The following is a 21947-nucleotide window of genomic DNA, read 5'->3' as shown; positions in this document are numbered from 1 at the left end:
TAGAACTCTCAATTTACCGCAATTATATAGTAGCATGGATTCACAGGTGGCATGGCATTAATCACCAGATCATCACCTGTGAACTGGGGTAGGCTTAATTTATGGTAACACCTCTCAGCATACAGAAGAGATTTAATGAAATGGTTAAAGTGATTAAATCTTATTCTGGTAATTTTTAGGTTATGAAAAAGGTTACCTTCATGTGAGTGACAAATATATAATAGTAGGTTCATTGTCACAGGGGCAGGAGATAGAGTGATTAAATTTAGAGAAGTGGAATTCAAATCAACCAGTCTTATGTTTAGAGCACTGGTAAGAACACTGTGAAAGCCAGAAGGATCCAGCATTATAGTAGCATCTTATTTCTGAGTCAGATGTTATATAACTTCTTCATATTGTTACCATAATCAGTTTCACTCTTGAGAAGTACAATTTATTTACATCTCAACAAACTTGTAATCCCAAAAGTGTTTGTACAGCCTTCTTTGTACTCTATTGTATATATGTAATGCTGGGTCATATCTGTATACATTGTTGTAGACTGTTTCATTAGTGCGCAGGAAGAAATGCAAGGGATTATCAGCGTCTAGTTTATCCATGTATTGCAAAATATCACATTTCTTTGCATTGAGGTAAATCTCGTAGGCTGTCCATCTTTCTTGGGCACACTTGTCTATCAGGGGATAAAACCCAAGTCCCACAAATCTAGGTTTGATTTTAAAGTTTGGATAAACTAAGTGCCCTGGGATGTATCGAAGCATTGTAATCTACCATTCAGGAGCTGGACTGGGCTCCCAGATGCTTCTGAATAACCAGAAAATTTAGCAGTGTTCTTTAAGAATGAGATCAGTGGTGAAAACAGAAACTTTACCAGCAAGCCTTGTATTGAATTTTATGACAAGTATCATGTATTCAGGCTACAAAATATAAGAAATGCCTTACAGGGAATAATTTGCAGATATGTAAACTGTCACAAAGGCTGATTTGAATCTTATTATATATTATAAGAGTAAGAAGCCAACCAATTTGTATCATGGGAAACCACCCCTTCACTTGTTTCAAATCCCCGAAAGAAGTACAAGGCCATCTGTTTCTTTAAAGTCTTGGTGAAGAGAGGCTGTCCTCTATGTTAAATAAGAATATAGCAATGTACATTTCTGGAAGAATTTCATGTTACATACAATAGAGACCATCCAAGAGCACTTCACCACCATTGAAGACCTCTGAAGAACTTAATTATAAAAGATAATCAGTTTATTGCTCATGCTGTTGACAGATTCTGTCTAGGTTTTTGGAAGCTCTTCCGATCAAGGACCTTAACCCACTTGTAATATGACTTACTAAAATTATGACGACACCCCTATGACCATCAGTTACGTGATCTACCAGTGTCAACTATTACTAATAATGTTAACTTGCATTTTGCACATTGAGTGTGAACGTTGAAAAAAAGGTAGTACTCATGATGCAGTGAGGTTTGTATGAAAAAATTGTCTTTGTTCGAACGATGGGTCAGCTTATTTTGAAGTAATTTGATTTTCCACAGAGAATGGGAGAGTAAATGTTGATCAAAATGGGTGTATAATTCAGAAACTCAAAGGAGATGCATTTAGAGGAGACAGGATTTGCTGGGGCTGGTGGTAAAAGCAGAAGTGTAAGATCAAAGGAAAAGTAGTGGTAGATTGTGGTAGGTTGTTCTGCATATGCAAGGTGGAAATCTATTCAGTGCTTTTGAAGCTTCATTGTAGGTGTATAAAGCCACTGTGTGATAATAATTTCTCTGTAACAACGAATTCTTTCTTGATTGTCATAAGGTGGGAAATATGATATTCCTTGTGGTCACATTTTATTTGTAAGTGGTAAGTGGGTGATAATGAAAGAAATGATAATGCAATTCGTAATACAGAATGTGATAGCAGTAGTAGTTGATTGTGTTGATGATCTTTTATTTATAGAACTGAAACAGAAGGAACATTAATTTGGATTTCTGCTAGATTCTTTCAAGTTTTCCAGTGTTCTTATCGGGTATTCACACAGCTGCAAGCACAAAGGTTTCTGAGGTAACAGTTAACGCGTGACATCTATGCCTACAAACAGGAAAACAAAGTAAAAAGCTGCATTTATTTTGGATTTGGTTTATGCTTTCCTATTAAAGAAATCAAGACAGAATAGTTGTATTCAGAATTATAATTAGTTTGTTTGTTTCAGGAGGGTCCTGGAAAATTATGGCATTGAAGCAGCAGTCTCCATGGAGGCCAAAGAGTATCATTCTGAGGAGTTTCACTGCATTAACGGCATTCTTTTTCATCACCACCATTTTGTTTACAAGGTAATATCACATGAATCCAACTTCTCAGAAGTATAATTTTCGTGTCATTTCTTCGCATCAGTATGCTATTGAGTCAGAATAGTGTTTTAAGGAACTTAGATTGACTTAGATTTACTTCCACTTAGGCCCAAAGTCTATTGATTTTGAACACAAATCCCCAGTTATTGCTGTGGACTCGAAATAAGATTTAGAGGAGTGTTTTAAATAATTAACCTGAGAACCGAAATACCTAAGACATCCAAATTATGCCAAAATTTATCTTATAAAGTGTTGTAACCGTAACGTGCTCTTGCCTAACTTAACAAAAAGAGTTACAGTATACAAATCACAGACTTGTAAGCTATCTAATGTGAACTTGACAGCACCATGAGCATAAAGTATACCTGCGTAATGTAAGAATTTGGATGTGGAAATTTTTAACGTAATATCCTCTGAGATAATTCAAATGGGATATAATACTGAATACAGCATGAGGCAATACTTGGACCTTCCCCACAGAGGCGTTACACATGAGACTTACTTAACAGAAATTGCCAGCCTTAACAAAGAAATTGAGATAATGGTTGCATTGTCTTACAAGAAAATGAGACCTAGCTTGAGAATTGCATTTGTGGCCAGAGTTCATCAAAGGTAATATGCATCCCCAGAAGTGCTGCAAAAAACTAATTGACTAATTTACATTTGGATCAGGATTTGCTAAAATAGCAGCTTGGAAAACCTGGGTCTACTTAAACTGATTATGTAAAAGAAGGCAAGAGATTTTTTATGATAATGTATTTTTCCCCTCCGATATTGATGAACTTAATACTTGAAAGAATGCAAAGAATAGGCTGTATTGCTTTTTAATTTAGAAACAGAGATGAATGACTGATCATTGTCCAGCTCTAGAGTTACATCTTTTGAAATAAACAATGCAATAGGCCATCCCATAGAGTAAAGGAGGATAACCATATAAATAAGCTCTCAGATATGATAATCCAGTGTAGTCTCGGGAGAAAATTCAAAGAGAGGCACTGTTGAGGAGAACTGCAATTAGTGCAGCATTCCAAGATGAAATTGTGACTAATATTACTAACAAATGCAAAATCTTTTAATTCAAATTACAGTATTGTATAGCATTGAAAGAACCTTCTTAGCCAAACGCATGAACAGTATTCCATGGGCTGACTTGCAGAGGAAGATTTGTAGTACCTAAATCCTAATAATAGTCCAGTTAACAAAATCAATTATTTGGTCTTGTGAAGCTTTCTTATTATTTTGCTCTAGTCCAAAAGTGAACCATAAGATTTTCCAGCTTTGGCAGGTGCTAAGTCCATTGAAATAATACTGTCAGTTAAATTGCTTTAGAAGCATTGAACCTGACACGAAGTTTTTTTTTCCCCAGTCCAAGATAATGGAAAGTCACAGCCCTCGAGTTATTTATGATGATATGTCAAAACTGAGAGGATGCTTAATTAAAGGAATGGAAGATTGCAAGTTTCACAAAAAGTTTCAAATTCCTGTCCAAACTCATTAGGAAAACGTAGCATAATATTAAGTTACATAGATCATTATGCATGTAAGCCATGACAAAGGAAAGGACTTCTTTTATTCACCCAAAAGGGAACCATATCCGTTCCATGTTGAATGTAGTCCTTTTGCATTAAATTACCCAAAATTTTATTACTACTAAGGCAGTCCCTGGTTATTGGTGATTCGGTTTTATGGCAGTTGTCTAGCACTAGCCATGAAAATTGGCGATTTCCGGCGCCATAATGCGCCGATTTCTGGTTGCTGGCGCTGATAATAGAATTATGGCGCCGATACATAGCTAGCAGATGCACCATTAACCAGTTATCAGCGCCATAAGCGCCATAAATCGCCGATTTTTTTTATCCGCGATTTTCGCTCATCATCAAGCTGTTAGAACGGAACCCCCACCGATAACTGGGACAGCCTGTTAGAGGATTTAAAAAAGAATTTTTCCTAAAATTGAAGACTGCATTTAAATAAAGTTTTTATTTTACAGTGTACTTACGAAGATTTCATCCTGCTTCAGCTCCAGTTCTTTTTCAACCTGCTTTAGCTCCAGTCCTCGTTGGCAAGCTGTTCAGGGTCCAATTGCAAGCTTATTTTCATCAGATCCTGCGTTAAAAGATAAATTACTATTCAGACTTCTAGATATTGATGCTTCCGTTTTCAAGTCTCCAGAGCTTTCATCAGATGAAATGGCTGCTTTAATAGAGAAAAAAGCACCCAATCTTCCGGCTAGATTTTGGGAGAAATACAGTAATAGAGGACTAGCCAAGAACAGTACCTGTGCTAAATTCCCATCTCTGTATAAACTCAAATATGTTGATACACACTGGCAAGAACTACAGACTGTTGATGGACCCTTTTATCTGTTTGGGGCATATTTTGATAACAGAACTTTAGTAGAACATGCTCCATCAGTACGTATTATAGGTCAGATAGCTAAAATTAAAATAAACACGACTTTATTTTGTCAACTTTGGTTTGAAGAACACAAAGAACCAGCATTTGCTCCCATTTATGAGCACAGATATCTTTGGAATCCTGCAATGGGTTTGTATTACAATGGTGTTTTGCAGCCATACATGCTTGCTTGTCAAGTACCTGCTGACTTCAAGCATGATGTGCCGCAAGCTGTTTCTGTAGTTGAGAGACCATGTGACATGGCCAAAACAAATCTTAAGGTATTCAACAATTTGCCACAGTCTGGTCATAAAGAAGATTTTGCAGTCTGTGTAAAAGGAATTAGTCTTCCATTCGTTGATTTCAGTGTTCGATTGGTTGAATGGCTTGAGCTTTTGTTCATTTTGGGTGTAAACAAAGTAATATTCTATGATTATGATATGCATCCAAATATTTCCAAGGTCCTCAGGTACTATGAGAAACAAGGACGTGTTGAAGTTATAAAGCTGCCATTGACTGGTGGGCAGCCCAATGCTTTTGGCCTTTTGAATAAGTACTTAAGTTTCATTAGCTATGGTAAGGATCATCAAGAAACAGTCCCATATAATGACTGCTTCTTGAAGAATATTAACAGGTATAAATACATCAGTATCATTGATGTTGATGAGATTATACTACCAAAGAACTCTTCATCTTGGAAAACTTTGATGGACGTTGTAGTGCCAAAAGCTCTGAATGAATCACAGGAGCTGACTCCATCCAATTATGTTATGAGACATGTCTACTTCTTAGATGATATGGGTCATGGAAATGAAACTGTGCCAAATGTTCCGCGTTATATGCACATGCTGCAGCATGTATACAGGTCTCCTAATTATAATAAAAAGACGCATTATATCAAATGCTTTCATGATACAGAGAGAGTTTTGACAGTTCACAATCATTTTCCGTTGTCTTGTATTGGCGGTAAGTGCGCCTCATATTTCGTTGATACAGCAGATGCTCAATTACAGCATTATCGCAAGTACTGTATAAACGGTTTGGTAAAGGTTTGTGAAGCAGAATACAGAAACAATAGTGTCCTAGATACAACTATCTTGAGATATAAGGATACTTTGATCTCAGGTGTCACTGAGGCCTTATTAAAGATGGGTTTCTTGGACCATTTCTTGAAACAAAACTTCGATGGGGCAGCATCTTTGAAATAAAACTGAATGGGTGTAATATTGTCATGTAGTTCCTACATTTTATAAGTTTTATGCAGTAAATTTCATAATTTTAGCATGTAAATTTTCAGTTTGAAGTAAATACACATACTGTATTGCTGTTCTTATTAGTTTCTTTGTTCAGTATTGTCAGTACAAAATCATTTCGACAAGAGGACAGCTGTTAAAGTAGCTGTGTAAAGGGGATACTGATTGTGAACAACTTAGAAATACTGTGACACTCACAAGTTTAAGAGGTTGTCAGTCGTATATATTAATTTCTATATCTATTTCTTACCTGATTCATATGTATATCCTATATTTGATGTTCAGTGGTATAACTGTTTCCCCTACCTGTATTTTATTATGCATCCCCAGCTTGGTTCCAGTGAGGCAAGACATACTGGTAGCCATCTTTCTTATCTTTTACGTTTAGGTCTCTTCCTTCTAGGACTTCAGTTAGTCCGTTTTGTTGCTTATGAGATTGCTTAAGGTATTTGACAGTTAAACATGAAGATTTTAACCAAACTTACTACTTTTGCCTTTTTTCCTTCCCTCTTAAAACCAAGTTTTAGTTTTCTGTAAAAGAAAACTATTAAGATGGCGCTGTGTGTCCGTCCACACTTTTTCTGTCCGCCCTCAGATATTAAAAACTACTGAGACTAGAGGGCTGGAAATTGGTATGTAAGTCATCCACCCTCCAATTATTAAACATACCAAATTGCAACCCTGTAGCCTCAGTAGGTTTTATTATATTAAAGGTTAAATTTAGCCATGATCGTGCTTCTGGCAACGTAACAACACAGGTCACCATGACCGGTGTAGAGTTTCAAGGGCCATGGCTCATACAGCACTATACCGAGACCACCGAAAGATAGATCAAATTTCGGTGGCCTTGAATTATAAGCTGTACAGAAAACTGTTGCGCCGAAGAAACTTCGGCGCATTTTTTACTTGTTTAAATTGAGGTGTCCCCTGCCAGAAGGGCATAACCCAAAATTTAGTAGTTTTTAGCTAGTGCTGGATATGGGCCCCAGAGGCCGCCATTAATCACGTGGTGGGAGTTTTCAGGAAGAAAGTGGCTCTGCGCCGGTGCTAAGAAGGCTTGAAATCTCATATGTATCCCAACCTGTTTCAAGCTATAGGGTTAGATTTTGTGTGGGGACCCAGAAGGACATATGATTGAGCTAATGGGAGAGCCGGCTCGATACACAACCACACGGCAGCCAATCCACATGCATTTATTCAAAACTCCTATGTCTGGATTACACCCTTTTAGCAGGGGACTCATTTTTGTACAATTACATGCAAGTTATCATTACATAACTTTAAACCACATTTACTAAAAACTTGTATTTTTGGGTTACGCCTTTCTGGCAGAGGACGCCTAAATTTATATTGAACCTCCCCATCTTCATTGTTTTCGCTGATGGATCAATTTTGTCTTGTCTTTTCCTTCTTTATATGACCCCCAGTCTATATTGTCTCAGTTCACCTTTTCAATTATGAATGACATGTACCTCCCAGTCTCCTGTTGACTGCACTTGATCTTAGTATCCCATTTCTTCTAGTAATGCTGGTGTCTGGTGATCTTACCTGAATGGGGATGTTAACTTGGTCAATTCAGTGACTCCATTTTTGTCAGTCTGTTTCTCCGTCTCTCCCAGCTAAATATTCACTTGCATTCCTGTGAAAATGTATGGCTTCGTTATGAAACTACCTGTTTTTTGGTAAAAGAAAAAGCAGAGGTTTGTAAAGGAATCTGTGGAGTAGAACAGAAAATAGAAAAGTCATTAGTATCACCACTACAAGTAGTTACACATTACTTGAAGAGAGAACATCAAAACACTTTTGTATATCCTGCTGATATACAAAAATCCCATATAGCGTGGGCATTACTCGGAGGTGGGCTGCAAACTCTGCAATCATCAGAGTAAAATTCTCAACATCCATACCAGGCAAGACCACAGAGACATAAATTTACAAACTGTTTTTATTAGGCGAAGACTACAAGTGGCTGCTGATGTCTTTGATTACCGACTTTGCTGTCTTGGTGAAAGAGGTTTTGCTACTCCTTGCAATTATTTTATTCATTTTTATCTAAGCAGATTTACTGGTTCAGTCTGCTATATACTGAAAGTGTTTACGAGTGAAGCAGTAACTGGAACCTTGGAACCTGAGGACGGATTAACAGGTCGCAGGAAGAGCAGAGGGGATCCACTGAAGCCAGTAACTTCCTGTCATAGTATGAAAACCAAGCTTGCACTCCTCTCTCAGTATATATAGTATGGTGTAGTTGCACTATTCAGTTTCACTCAGTTTATCATTTATGTGAAATCTCAGAGTTGTTGATGCTGAAAATCAAAGAAAGAGGAGGAGACTAGAAGGGAAGGACTAAACTAAAGGTGGTCAAGTTGTAAGTGGGAGAAGTTATGAGCCTGTTGTTGGTAAAAAAAAAGAAAGAAAGAAACTCTCGATATTTTGTATGTCTGCAAAGTTGCAAAAAAAAAAAATGGAACATAAGTTCCTTGTATTGTAAAGTTACAATGTATGTTTGTAGACACCAAGGGTGAACAAAGAAAAAACCCAATAGGTGATCAGCTACTGATTTTCATGTAAAGGTTATTTTCAGTGTGTTTGGAGTATGTGAAATTATAATTATACATAGACTTGTTTGTTAATCATTCCAAATAAAAGGAGAGACGCAAGATAATGCACAAATTGGAGGGTATGAATATAAAGGAAAAGCCATGAGAAAATTATAGAATAAACTAAACATAGATGAGTAAAGGATGAGAAAGAAAAATTAGTTCAACAAAATGTACGATGGATCTAGAAAATGGTATTTTTTTATATATGTAAAAATCAACCACCATCTGAGAGTAGATACCCATTTGATTGATCTAGACAATCTATCCACACGATGGTCCTATTAAGCTTTAGACCATCAGGAACTTTCGAATGAGGGGCTAGTGTCACCTGGCTAGTATGTAAACAAAGCCTCTCTGTGAATCAACCCCACCCTACCACCAAGTGTGGCACAGTTAGGACATTGCTTCAGTGCCTAATGGAAGAATGAGGTTTTGTAATTCAGCAGTCTGAGACAAGTTAGTCCAGTATTCTGTTAACAAATTGGAGAGACGAGGGGAAATGATGGCTAGGTTCAGCCAAATGCTGGTAGTTTCAACTGTTTCATGAATATTCTCAAAGATATTTTGATAATAGTTAACAGCTGGTCAGTGAAAAAGCACTACTTAATATCAATTAATGTTATAGATTAGCTGGAAATTATTATCCTAATCATGTTGGATGTAATCAAAGTTACATTTGATGATGAACTGAAACGGGTCTGTAGTAGCAAAGTGTAATAGTGGAAAAAGGATAGGGCCTTGTAGGATGGCCCATCCCTAAAAAATTGAATAGAATTTCACCAGTAAATATTTTAGGTGACTTTGAAACAAACGCAAAAAGACGAACGCAAAAAGATGCAAGGCAAAGAAACAGTTACAAGTGGTCACATGAAAGGAAAAGAAAATTCTTTGTGACATCCAATGAAGACAAAGAGAGTAGGTGGAGTGCAATTAACTGCTCAGCTGAGAACCCATTGGCTGGAGAGAAGTTTAGAGTGGATCAGACGAGGGGGCGTTTCCTGTTTTTGTTTTGAAGAGAAGTCTAGGCAGGCGAGCAAAGCGCTGCGAAGAATGCTCCATATTAGAGGTGTATCGGATGTCTGAAAATTTTATTTGCGGATGCGGATGCGGATATCAACTTTTTAAAATTTGTGGATGTGGATGCGGACACATATATCAAAAAATGAAAAATGCGGATGCGGATGCAAATGCGGATATTTGATGGCCATACCCTCGCGGATGCGGATGCGGATTTTATGTAGGTCCAAGTAATTTCGATATATTTGCTTGTGATAGACGACTTTCAGCCACATAATTCAAAGAAGAAAGAGAATGGATACATAATATTTGCTGAACTGGTTGAACAAAACTGATACTGTACTTATGTGCGTATCTGCTATATGCTTCCATATGAACGTAAAAAGTACAAACAGTACATAAAAAGTACAAGCAGTACACAAACGTTTGTCGTTGTTTTAGCAAAAGGTTATTTCATACTCACTGCATAAGAGTGACAAAACTCAAAGCCAATCTTTGCTTTCAGAGAGAGAGAGAGAGAGAGAGAGAGAGAGAGAGAGAGAGAGAGAGAGAGAGAGAGAGAGATTTCCAAATAAACACAATACCTTTATGATCAACAACTGCTATGAGTGACATGATGAAGTTGCTAAAACAAAATGTTATAAAACAGGTATACTGTAACTGAGTTAATTATATCTTGTAATGTGCATCATGTATTCTGAATAAGTAAATGAAAAAGCCAAATTTAGAAAAACGACCTCTAAAGTTACCTACAATGTATGAGTATATGGATTATGGACTATTGAACACTGAGTAGGGGGTGACATCCGCATATCCACATTCTCCAACTGCGGATGCGGATGCGGATGCGGATGCGGATGTTGCATGTGCTGCCAATGAGGATGTGGATGTGGATGCAGATGTTGAAAACTTGTCAATACGGATGTGAATGCGGATGCGGAGTTTCTAAAAAATGCGGATAATCTGCGGATGAGGATGCGGATGCGGATATCCAATACACCTCTACTCCATATACTATATATGAAAGTGTAGGTTTGTATATTATGAAAATACAAATTACTTTTTTAATTTGGCATTTTCGTTATAAACTGATGGGCTGCATGACAAGTGCATGTTTGTAAAGGCTACATAAGTCGTCTGTTAGTTTTTTTAAAAATTAATGAAACATATTTTCTTTAAAATCATGGTAATTTTACATCTGAAATTCATTCCATTTTGCAAAAAAGTTTAAGAGACCTTTTACATGAAAATTTTACTTGTCTCTGATGGAAAATTGTTCCAGCTACACCACCATTTTAAAATGTTTACCTCTTGAAGTGCAAATATTAACATTCGTGACCTCGTGATTTTTAAATTTTTACTTTACAGGCGAAAATGTTTTGTCATCCAGAGAGGAATCAGAGCATGCATGACGTGGTTATCATATTAAAACATGACTCAAGTTGTCTTCTCCGAGCTGGTTGTTTGTATCTCAGTAGAATTCACGAATCTCCAGAATTCAAAGTAGTACCTGAAACCAGTTGATCATGTCCTCTAAAGGCCAACATCCGTCGAGGTAATAATTGTGAATTGTGTAATTTTTTATTTACATATTCAGATCTTTTCAGTTCTGTGAATTTATCATTTTGCCCCATTGTCCCTAAACTATCTGAGCGTTGTCTACTTCCCCAAGACACCATTGCCGACTTGCTAGCCCTAATTGCTGGATCATTCCAAACTATGACTAAGCCAATAACTTCCCGTCATAATATAAAAACCAAGCATGCACTCCTCTTTCTGTGTATTTGGTATGGCATCTGTTACGATATTCAGTTTCACTTAATTTATAATTTATGTGAAATCTCAGAGTTGTTGATGTTGAAAATCAAAGTAATTTGGTTTTTTGGGAAGTAATTATTCCACCCACGAACTTCCCCAACCTGCCCCCGCCACACACACACACGAGAATGACAGATTCAGGTACAGTGTACGAATTCCAAAATCCATACAAATGGTGTATTATCCAGTTATGGTCAAGTGAGATTGATTTAGTTCTGTAAACTGGCATTACAATTTTTCAAAATCACTAAAATAATTTAAATATGAATAGACTAGTTCAGTGCATTATTATATTATACTACTGTAATAAATGTCACTTTCCATTACCCGTACACGCTCAACGAAAGAAGAAATTGAGCGAATTTTATTTTAGTGAAAAAAGAAAATATACTGGAACAGGGAATGGCGAAAATGCAGTCTTTGTCAGTGAATATAACTGTTTTGAGGAGGTTTTGCATTTAGGAATTGGTTGTGAATAGAGTGTGGAGTGGCAGAGTCTTTTAAGCAGAAACAGTCTGTAATAGGTAGCTGGGTTGAAGCTTGTCTTTTGATAACATTGGATGGTAATGGGCTGTTTATGGACATCCTTTGTCCTAGCAGTTGGCTTTTGCTTTGGATCTATCACACATCCATTTTTATTTATTTTCTCAAACTCGGTGCATTCAGGATATGCAAACGAATGGGAAAAGGTGGAAGTTGTGGAGTCACTGTGTTATTTGCGTAGGGTTGAAAGGGTGAGAAATATAGAGATAGGTTAGTGTAAAAATGGGTGAAAGGATTTTATGTTTTTAGGTAGGTTTTGTCACATGGAGAGAGATGGAATCAATATATTCATGGAAAGAAAGTGGAATTTGGATGGTTTGAAACAAGAGATGGAAAGAAAGTCATTTCCAGCTAAATGGAGTGTAAGTAGTACCCATAGGAGTATGGGTAGTATAGTACTATTGAGTTGTGGTGGCATTCACTTATGTAGGATCATTCCTTCACTCCTAATGAGCACTTTTGAAACACAGCTGATACTGTGCAAACATTCTGCGCAGATGGTTCATCTCTGATTCGTCAGTTAGAAGCCAGACAGGCCTGTGACTGTCGGCCCTCTTCTGTCTGGAACCACCCTATATTAGTGGAGAGACATAATATAGCGAGTGTATGTATGCATATATACTATAGATATGTATGTGTTATATACACATACACTGCATATGCGTACATACACTTGCTGTGCATATTCGTAGATACAAAGTCAAGGTGCCCAGGTTCAAATCTAGGATGGGGCAGGTGTACTTGCCAGTTTTGATGCCCCTTGAGAATGAGTTACCCCAAGGTATAGTGAATTAGATATGTATCAATATGTGTGGCTTAATATCCTGATTTGCCACTCCATTCACCCAGCTGTGAATCGGTACCAGCTCCTTCTGGGGTCATCCCTATAGCTTTCTGGAGAATTGGAAGGTTCTTCTTGTCTAGTGCCCACTGTACCACCTCCCCCTATCTCAAGGGGATAAAATTCATATTGTAAAAATGTATACTCTTATTTAGTATGTCTTGAACTGCTTAAAATTTCTTTCGTTATGCAGAATTATTAAAAAAATTTACCCATCTTCACTATTGTTCAGGTTCTCTGACTATTGTCATTGTTAAATATTAAAACTTCCGTAGAATGAATGGAATTTCAAGGTATCTCGGTAAAGATTATCATCCAAAATTTGTACTGACATTAAAACCCTGACAAGTTTTATTTTAAGTGATTGATAATTGATATAGGTTAAATATTTATTGAATAATGGTTGAATCTCTCTCTTGTTTTTTCTCTTTTTACTCTTTCTCTGTTGCCCTTATTTCTGGGATAAGGGTGGGAAGAGCCAGTAGCAGATCTGTGGCTTCAGAGTCTCTACGTTATGCAGTAGCAGCAGAGGCGTTGTGAAGCGAGTTACATAGCAAATGTTTCCAGTGACAGAAGTGTCACTGCCTTTTACCAGACGACACACTTATCTGGGGGATTCATTGGTGCCGTGGACGAACAGTTCCAGACTGAAGAGAACTGCTCCATGTTGCTCATGGGAAGTAGCACTCTGTATTTTGCGGGCGAATGGGGGTCAGTAAGGATTTGGTCGAGGAGGCCCTCCTTCGTGATGGTGCTACACCAGATGTTGGCGTTAGAGAGGAAGAACAGCTGCAGTGGAGTGAAGTGGTCGATGCCAGGTAGACGAGGCTCTTCTCCGACGCGTTCCACATACTTCTGGTAAGCTAAGAAGGCCTCTCGGAGACCCCCGTTGTCAGCAATGTTTTCACCCTGAGTGAAGAACAAAAGTTAAGAGTGGAGATGAACCGACTGGTTTTACGTCTATTTGGCATCATGACAATATATATATATACTATATATATATATAGATATATATATATATATATATATATATATATATATATATATATATAAAAATATATATATATATATGTGTGTGTGTGTGTGTGTGTGTGTGTGTGTGTGTGTGTGTGTGTGTGTGGTATAATCTATGCACACTTTAGGAATATTACTTATTATTTTTCACTTCAACTTTCTGATGGCCTTCACAGAAATTTGGAATGTACCTTATATATACATATATATGTGTGTGTCTGTGTGCTATAGCAAGAGAGGAAAGAAGAAGTACCCAGTAGATCGAAGAATCTGTATCAGATGAAGTTGTTTTATGAGAGTTTGAGCCTTTGTTTTCGCAGAAGTCTTATGATTTTATGATTAAGATTCTATTTACGCCATAAGAGAATACTCTCGTCTTTATCATAGAACTTTCATACACACACCTGTGTATTCACGCCATTGAGTGTAGCGTTCGGCAACAAATCTGCCACTTCTGGTACGCTGATGTTGCCATATTGATTGATAATGCACTGGGCCTTTGCTTTGAACGCCTCAGATGTTGCGTTGCTCCACCATGGGAAGGTGTTTCCGTCTTTGTCATACTGTCGTCCTTCGTCATCAAAGCCATGGGTAATCTCGTGACCTATGACCTGTGAATTTGGAAGCACGGGCATATTACAAGTCACTCCAGAAATACTCCAAATCTACTTGTCGCGTGTGTTATTGCAAATCTCATGAATATTAAAAATTTAGCTGTTGACTGCAGTTGCAGAGTAGAACTTTTAACTTGTGGTATTGGTTAGAGTAATTCAAACAAAAGTGCAGTGACTGGAACTAGAGATTAGGATCATTAGAACGTAAAAAAAACGAAAATGTTCACTGTGGCTGCAGAAAAAGTGGTCATAAATCATGCTCAATGGTGCCAACTTCCTGTAAATCTCATTTTTCAGTCGCCTAGAGCCTTCTGGAGTTGGAGATCAACACCTATAGAGTTACCCAACTATTTAATTTTAGGTAGTAAACAATGTTTTACTATTCCTGAATAATGAAAGATCATGGAATACATGATATGGAGTCTATCGAACCTCAGTTGCTTGGGAGAAAAGATTTAAATTTAAGATAAAGACTCACCTGTCCAATGCCACCGTAATTCAGCGCTTGGAGAGAGTTCGCGCGGTAAAATGGAGGCTGGAGAATACCAGCGGGGAATGTTATGGAATTAAACTCGGGCATGTAATAAGCATTGACGACTGTAGGGGCCAAATCCCATCTGTCACGCTTCGTGGGCAATCCAAAATCATTTAGTTCGTCAGTGCTCATCCAGTTTCTGGAATAAAGATGTTGATAGGCCTCTTTACGAGTGGTGACATTTCCATAATGTATGATGCTAAAATTGGACTTCAAGTTGACGAATATTCTAAGAGGAATGTTCATGACATTTTGTTGTTAAACGTGATAGAACAATACACCAATGTTGAAATTTGTTTTTGCCATATGATAAAAGCACATATGAGTATTAATAGTCTTACCTTAATGCGAGTATGTTGAGGAAGTGAGAAGTCTTTGTGAGATCGTCTAACCCGCTGTAATACGACTCAAGTGCCGTTGCATTTGTGTACCAGTCAGGGTATGCTATAAACTTGCTGATAGCATCAGCCTTTTCAGTAGCCTTTGGTTTTGTCTCCTCGTCCATCCACTCATTAATAGCTAATAGGTCTTTGAAAGATGCTCTTAAATCTTCAACCATTTCGTTTGCCTCATCCTTAGCTTGCTGGGAGAAGTACATCTCAACATATTTAGTGCCTAATGCCATTCCCATGTAGTCATTCGCCGAACTTGCACACGTTTCTGACCTAGATTTTTGTGCTGTGACGCCGGTGGTGATCATTTGGTAGTGGAAAGATGCATCTCTCATTGCTTTGTTGGTTTCATCTCCAAGGGCCTGGACATGTCGCCACATCAAGTAGTTCGCCAAAGTCCTCGCGCTTGTTGCTTTGATGAGGTCTGTTAACTTTTTCATGTATTCAACTTCTTGCACAATTACTCTCTGGTTTATGTCGATAGAAATACCAGCAGTAGAAAACATTGAGGAGAGTAATTCTGGCCATTTAATGAATCCACCTGTTAAATTATTGAGCTCATCAACTGTCATGTTATTGTACAAGCGTGCAGAATCTCTCCTGTCTTCATCTGGACTTGTTATGTTGGCCAGTGCCATTTCAAACTCGAGGGTAGCTTTCACCTCCTCTTGTATTACAGCATCATCAACTGCCATGCCTAAAGATTTAGCTATGATTGAGGCAGTAGTTGCCATGTATTCTTTATAAGCGTTGACTCTTGCTTCATAGCTCTCAGGTGATGTCAGAACTGAGCGTGGCATCCCAAGGGAAGATTGATCTACGTATATGGCTGTGGTATAAGTGTTTTTCTGATCTGCAAACACCCACACTTTAATTAAATAATCTTCAGCCAATAACTCTCTTGCATCAGCAACTGTAATCTCCCAGTCAAAGGACGTCTCGATCCAGTTCTCTAAGGTCATGGGCCATCCTCCGTATTGTCCCAAGAAGTCAGTCAATGGGGTTAAACCAACAGATTCAAGTTCACCTTCGTCCATACATGCAGCATACATCGCCTTCACTTGGTTAATGGGTTTAGGATCATCTGCAACCACAGGAGATGTTAAGATATCACTCAAAGCATTAGTCATTTCTAGGTCCAACAGATCAAACTGACCCCAGCGAGAAGAGACGTCTGGAACTGGGTGCTTTTGCATCCACCCTCCACAGGCAAACTGGTAGAAGTTGTCGCAAGGGTCCGTAGTTTTATCCAAAGCTTCAATAATGGCTGCAGCAGCAAGAATGCATTCCTCGGTGTTGCAGATATCATATTCAGCGTTTTGAGTTACAGGCAGTCGTGTGGACTTCTTTTTGTGAGCTGGAGACATCTTGCTTGACCTCTGTTCTTCTGCTGGTTGTTTTATATCTGGAACTTGTTTTCCAGTTAGTGAGTCAGCATTTGTTGCGAGTTGTTCAGCAGTTTGTACTGGAAGGTTAGGCCTAGAAAGGAAAAAACACAATCAGTTTTTGTCATGATGCAGTTGTGTAGACTGTTATCAGTCGTATCTGTGTTAATGATAATGATCCGCTTATTGTTATCATAGTTATAATAATGGTTTTTCAGTGTTCATGAACAGGTTTTGTATCTAGTCTAAGCAAGAAGGCGAATCGAAAGTGAATAAACACGAACGTATTTCATTAAATCCATAAGGTAATTGGCATAACCTCAGGTTATCTTTGGTGTTCTAGTATTTCAGGTACATGTTAACGGTTCTGTTATGGGCTAAGAAAGAATGGTATTGTCCCATAATTAACTGATCAGATGATCAGTTACAATTACGTTTGGTTGATCCAGCCTAGCGGTAGACAAAACGAAAAATAGTCTATTCTCCATTACCTTTTAGATTATTTGGTTGAATTCATACTTTATAAAACCTTCCTGATAATCCTAAGAGACAGCATTTATATTTATTTTGGTGTCAGGTACTTTTTTTCACTTTATATCTCGGCATTTTAGCCAAACTCTGTCCGAGGATTGATTTCAATGCAAGTTAATAATTGTTAATTTTTATTTATTTTTTTTTTACTTTACCTACTGCACTTTCATTTAAAGCAGATTGCTACATATACATACATCTAGTAGGGCTACTAATTGAAAGGGGTGAAGAGGAAAAACTTCATCTATTATATTAATTACGAGCGAAGCGAAGCCATTACTGGAAACGGGGTCATTTCTGGCAACCAGGCCCAACCCGGCCTGGCTTGACCTAGCCCGGCCCTACTGCCATTCAAATGCTATTATCTCCAAAAGTATTGAAGATAAAAGAAAAATTCTTTCGGCAGATAAAACCTTACATCTATAACTTTATCCCATATAAGATTAATGTTTAAGATATCACAAATCTACATTTAAATTATGTTTTGATTATTGCATTAATATTCTTCTCAAAATGGGTGGTTTTATGACCAAATTCGATTGTTTTCTTGAATACTAGGCTTGGTTAATCTATGTCTTCTTACCTCCGTTGTAAAGAATCTTTTCACATTTTATCGTTTGTCATATTATTAGCAGTTTGATGTTGGACGACTGTTTCAAATGCAATTAACGATAATGTTTATATAACAGAAAGTTCAGAAATAAGTAATTATCCATTTGGTGATTTAACTGGAAGCTTCGCGAGTTATCGCCTTTACGGCGCCCAACTGTTTTAGTTTAGATAGCGAGATAAAGTGAAGGGAGATATGGAGAGAAGAAGTTTGGTGGAAAATGATGCCTTTGATGGAAGGCAGTGGAGGAGAAGGCGCTTCAGGCAACCGACCCCTTAATTAATGTAGGGATAAATGTGGCAAAGAGCAGAAACCGCGATGATTGTTTTCAGCCACACAAACGGCAGACTTCTTCGTGAAGGGATTAAATATATAGACAACACTATATCGAACAGCCATATTACTTTCCATAGGAAGCACCGCTCCAGTACCCTCAATACTCACACTGCCGCTGGCGCTGGCGAAGAGGAACTTGACGAACCAGAAGCCACCACCCCCACCAGGGCGACGCACGCAAGCACGGCAACACCCGAAACCATCATAAGAACCTTTTCCAGTTTGGACCTTTGGTTCCAAAACCGCGATGATGTCGAACCCTTTCCTGGTTCCTCGACGAGTTGCTGTACGCTAGATTCCATGATGGAATTCTGTTCAAACAAAATTAGATTTTTAGTGTTAATTCTCTGCTTTCCTAGATGTCAGTGCGGGAATCTGCCCGAACAAAGACGACCTCAGATTTACATTTTTTATGGTTTAAATAAGCTGGAAGATCCTACCTTTATTAAGCATAGACGATTGTATTCATTCAAGATTAAAACTGAAACAGCAGCGTTTTCATCCCCGCCATTTTTCTATGAGAATGAAGTCGGTTAATTGTTTAAGGAATTGTGATGCAATGCTTTCGGAATCGAAAACACTGTGCTCAGTGCATTTATGTATACTCTTACCAAAGCGTTCGATTCCTGATGGAGGCTGAACTATTTTGCCATTGTTGACATAATCAGTGAGTGAGGGGCATGGTAGTTAGACGAGTGTGGATGTTCTCGGCCAGGGTGGAGAAAGGGACTCTGTGTCTTCATTTCTTAAGGCAAGTTATCTTGATAAGTAGAGCGATTAAACAACAAGTGTTTATATGCGACTTTTTGTTGTTTAGATAATAATCGATGGACTCTTCGCTCGTTTATCTTTGAGATAGCTGGCCTCATCTCTCTCTCTCTCTCTCTCTCTCTCTCTCTCTCTCTCTCTCTCTTTTTATGAATGAAGTAATCATGTGGATTGCGGGAAATATGTTTTACAGTATTTGGAGCCTAACAGATTACTGTATATTGTATAGCACGTGATATTGCACATTATTATTATTATTATTATTATTATTATTATTATTATTATTATTTCAGTAGAAGAAACCTATTCATATGGAGCACACAGTGTCCGTTGACTTGAAATTCAAGCTTCCAAAGAATGGTGGTTTCAACCTCCCACCGCAGACGCCACACTGCAGCAGTAACTGATCTTGATACAGAGCGAGTGATTTTTCATGGCTCAGGGGAGACGCGAACCCGAGACATCTGAGTGGCATTTCACGACACTAACCACTATGCCAGCGGACTAGCTATGACAATGGAAGTTAGTACACGCCGAAATTTTGCTTATATTTATTTACTATTTCTCAACAAAGATTCTATCATTCTCGATTTCATTTTCTATTCTTGGAATCACTTGGAATCATCCCAGCATTCGCCAAGAAACCGGAAGTTCTTTAGCTGTATGGAATATTTCAAAAGCAGAATATTATTAAATAAATTCATTGTATACAATGTAATACGGTACACGTATGTCGACCAGCCGTTATGTATTGGGCAAGTGATTGAAAATTGAGTGGCTTCTTTGATAAATTAAATCAATGGAATCAGTCAGTAAAGTTAACAAATACATACATACATAATTATATATAAAATATATATATATATATATATATATATATATATATATATATATATATATATATATATGTGTGTGTGCACAGGTCAGTGCGAGGAGATGAGCAAGTGCCCCCCCAATGAAATGTGTGTGCCTGTGTGTGTAGTGTGTGTGTGTGAGTGAGAGTGAGCGAGCGCAAGCGTGGAGAATTGTCCTTACCTGGGCCTGTAGCTGAGTAGAACTGTCTCTGAACTGGATTGCTAGGTGTACCCAACATTTTAAAAGTTTGATAAGCCTCGAAGCACAAGTATTAAGTTATACACAGTGTTACGTCATCTCTCTCTCTCTCTCTCTCTCTCTCTCTCTCTCTCTCTCTCTCTCAGCAACGAAGGTAACGTGCGGACTTTCTTACCTAGGGAGACAAAATGCGGGAAGCTGATTAATGCCTTCATATTTAAGTGTCATCCTTGGCCCTCCTCCCTTCGAGCAACCCCCCACCCCCACCCCCGCCAGCCCGTCTCGGACTTCCCAATGTTGTTAACGACGTCGTAATCTCTTGTCAAGAGATTGGCCTGCTTGTGTTGATTTGTAGTACTGATATGATCGTTACTTTACGAAACGCTCAAGTTTTTGTGACCATTACTTTTGTTGCATCAGTCGGATATTATTATTATTATTATTATTATTATCATTATTATTATTATTATTATTATTATTATTATTATTAGGATGATAATTCCTGCTAGAAAAAGCCACGCTCACCAATGAAACGGCACAACTCTTCATGAAATGGGATATTATTATTATTATTAGTATTATTATTATTATTATTATTATTATTATTATTATTATTATTATTATTATTATTATCTTTGTTCCATAGGGAATACGTTTTTTTAGGAAAGTATGAATGGGTTGGTATTACTTTGCAAAATGCTTTTGCACTGACCTATTTATCCTGGATACAGGTCAGTTTCAAAGGGTAAAATTTTAGCCTTTTTGTTATAATCTCAAAAACTGCGATAGGTGAGACGTATTCAGCATTATATATGGATAGCATGATTTTAAGTATATTTGACCTTGACTTATACTTAAGGTTAAATGTAGATTTTTTTTAGGTTGTTGGGTTTCATCTTCCCTAATGACCTTGGGTTATTTTACAAGATCACGGGTAAATTAGAAGACCAAGGTTGCAGGTCAGTGTGTAAGCTACAATTTTATTATTCCTTTGAATTTTCTGAGAGGCCAGGATTAGTTATTTAAACGAATCGTTTTTTTAATATAAGTTGCCATTAATTATCTTTTCTTACGTAGCATTTTCACATTACAAAATATGATTATGTGTCTTTTAAGTAATGTATCTCTTATTGTAGGAGAAGGTGGGCGGAGCCAAGTGAGACTTGTGGGCGGAGCTTCAGTGCTCTCAGGTAAGCACAAGAAGATGGAATATCCTGTAACTTCTTCAATTATAATTAGAAGTTGTTTTAATAACCATATTGAATATGAAACAGGCAAGGTGTAGATATTTTTTTTATCAAATATACCTTAACTTATTTTCAAGGTCTTAGGACAGTTTAAAGGGCAATACCTTGACCTATTTTCAAGGTCTTAGGTCAGTTTAAAGGGCAATACCTTGACATATTTTCAAGGTCTTAGGACAGTTTAAAGGGCAATACCTTGACCCTTGACCTATTTTCAAGGTCTTTGGTCAAAGTTTTACCATCTATCTATGATAGGTGAAGTTCAGACATAATAATTGTAAGGATAATTATAAAGTTTTGATGGTGAACATAGAGCAAATGTTTGTCTCACTATTACCTATATTGCCTTTTATTATTTCCGATACTCAAAATATTTATTGTGGTATACGAATTTTAAAACTATTATAAGTCATATCATATGCTGTAATAGTTACGTACAAGTGTGCTGGGGTTATGCTAGTCTAATGTCTGTCGATTGGTGTAATTTTTCCAGAACAAAGACCATAGAAAATATAGGGTTTATTATTATTATGATTGATATTATTATAATTACTATTATTATTAATCGTTGCAACAGTAGCTGTAGTGTAGTAGTAGTAGTAGTAGTAGCAGTGGTGGAAGGAGTTTTGGTGTTTTAGTAACATTT

At 37.5% G+C, this 21947-nt stretch overlaps 2 protein-coding genes across 9 annotated transcripts in view; one reads left to right on the top strand and one right to left on the bottom strand.

The window, feature by feature from the left end:
- The window catches only part of LOC135197752 (uncharacterized), a 68101-nt gene that overhangs the window by 34173 nt on the left and 11981 nt on the right, over positions 1-21947 (top strand). For 5 of the 8 annotated variants that reach the window (XM_064224829.1, XM_064224827.1, XM_064224832.1 and 2 more), the window contains exons 2-3: positions 2209-2329; positions 4338-6481. In XM_064224829.1, coding sequence (XP_064080899.1) covers positions 2226-2329; positions 4338-5952 — 1719 coding nt within the window. In that variant the 5' untranslated portion in view covers positions 2209-2225 and the 3' untranslated portion in view covers positions 5953-6481. Of the gene's footprint in view, positions 1-2208; positions 2330-4337; positions 10646-10886; positions 11173-19320; positions 19527-21193; positions 21248-21947 lie in introns of those variants that run through there. The other 3 variants (XM_064224836.1, XM_064224833.1, XM_064224834.1) reach the window with 3 other exon arrangements.
- On the bottom strand, positions 13197-20203 carry LOC135197750 (neprilysin-11-like). The gene is made up of 6 exons (XM_064224826.1): positions 20040-20203; positions 18345-18547; positions 15324-16853; positions 14926-15121; positions 14238-14444; positions 13197-13728 (listed from the first exon to the last, which is right to left on the bottom strand). The coding sequence occupies exons 2-6, from the start codon at positions 18536-18538 to the stop codon at positions 13408-13410; spliced, it is 2448 nt and encodes an 815-aa protein (XP_064080896.1). The 5' UTR covers positions 18539-18547; positions 20040-20203; the 3' UTR covers positions 13197-13407.

The sequence above is a fragment of the Macrobrachium nipponense genome, chromosome 21 (assembly GCF_015104395.2).
Source record: "Macrobrachium nipponense isolate FS-2020 chromosome 21, ASM1510439v2, whole genome shotgun sequence".
Lineage (NCBI taxonomy): Eukaryota > Metazoa > Arthropoda > Malacostraca > Decapoda > Palaemonidae > Macrobrachium > Macrobrachium nipponense.
The sequence above is the reverse complement of the archived record's forward strand: the minus strand, read 5'-3'. Positions and strand labels throughout refer to the sequence as shown.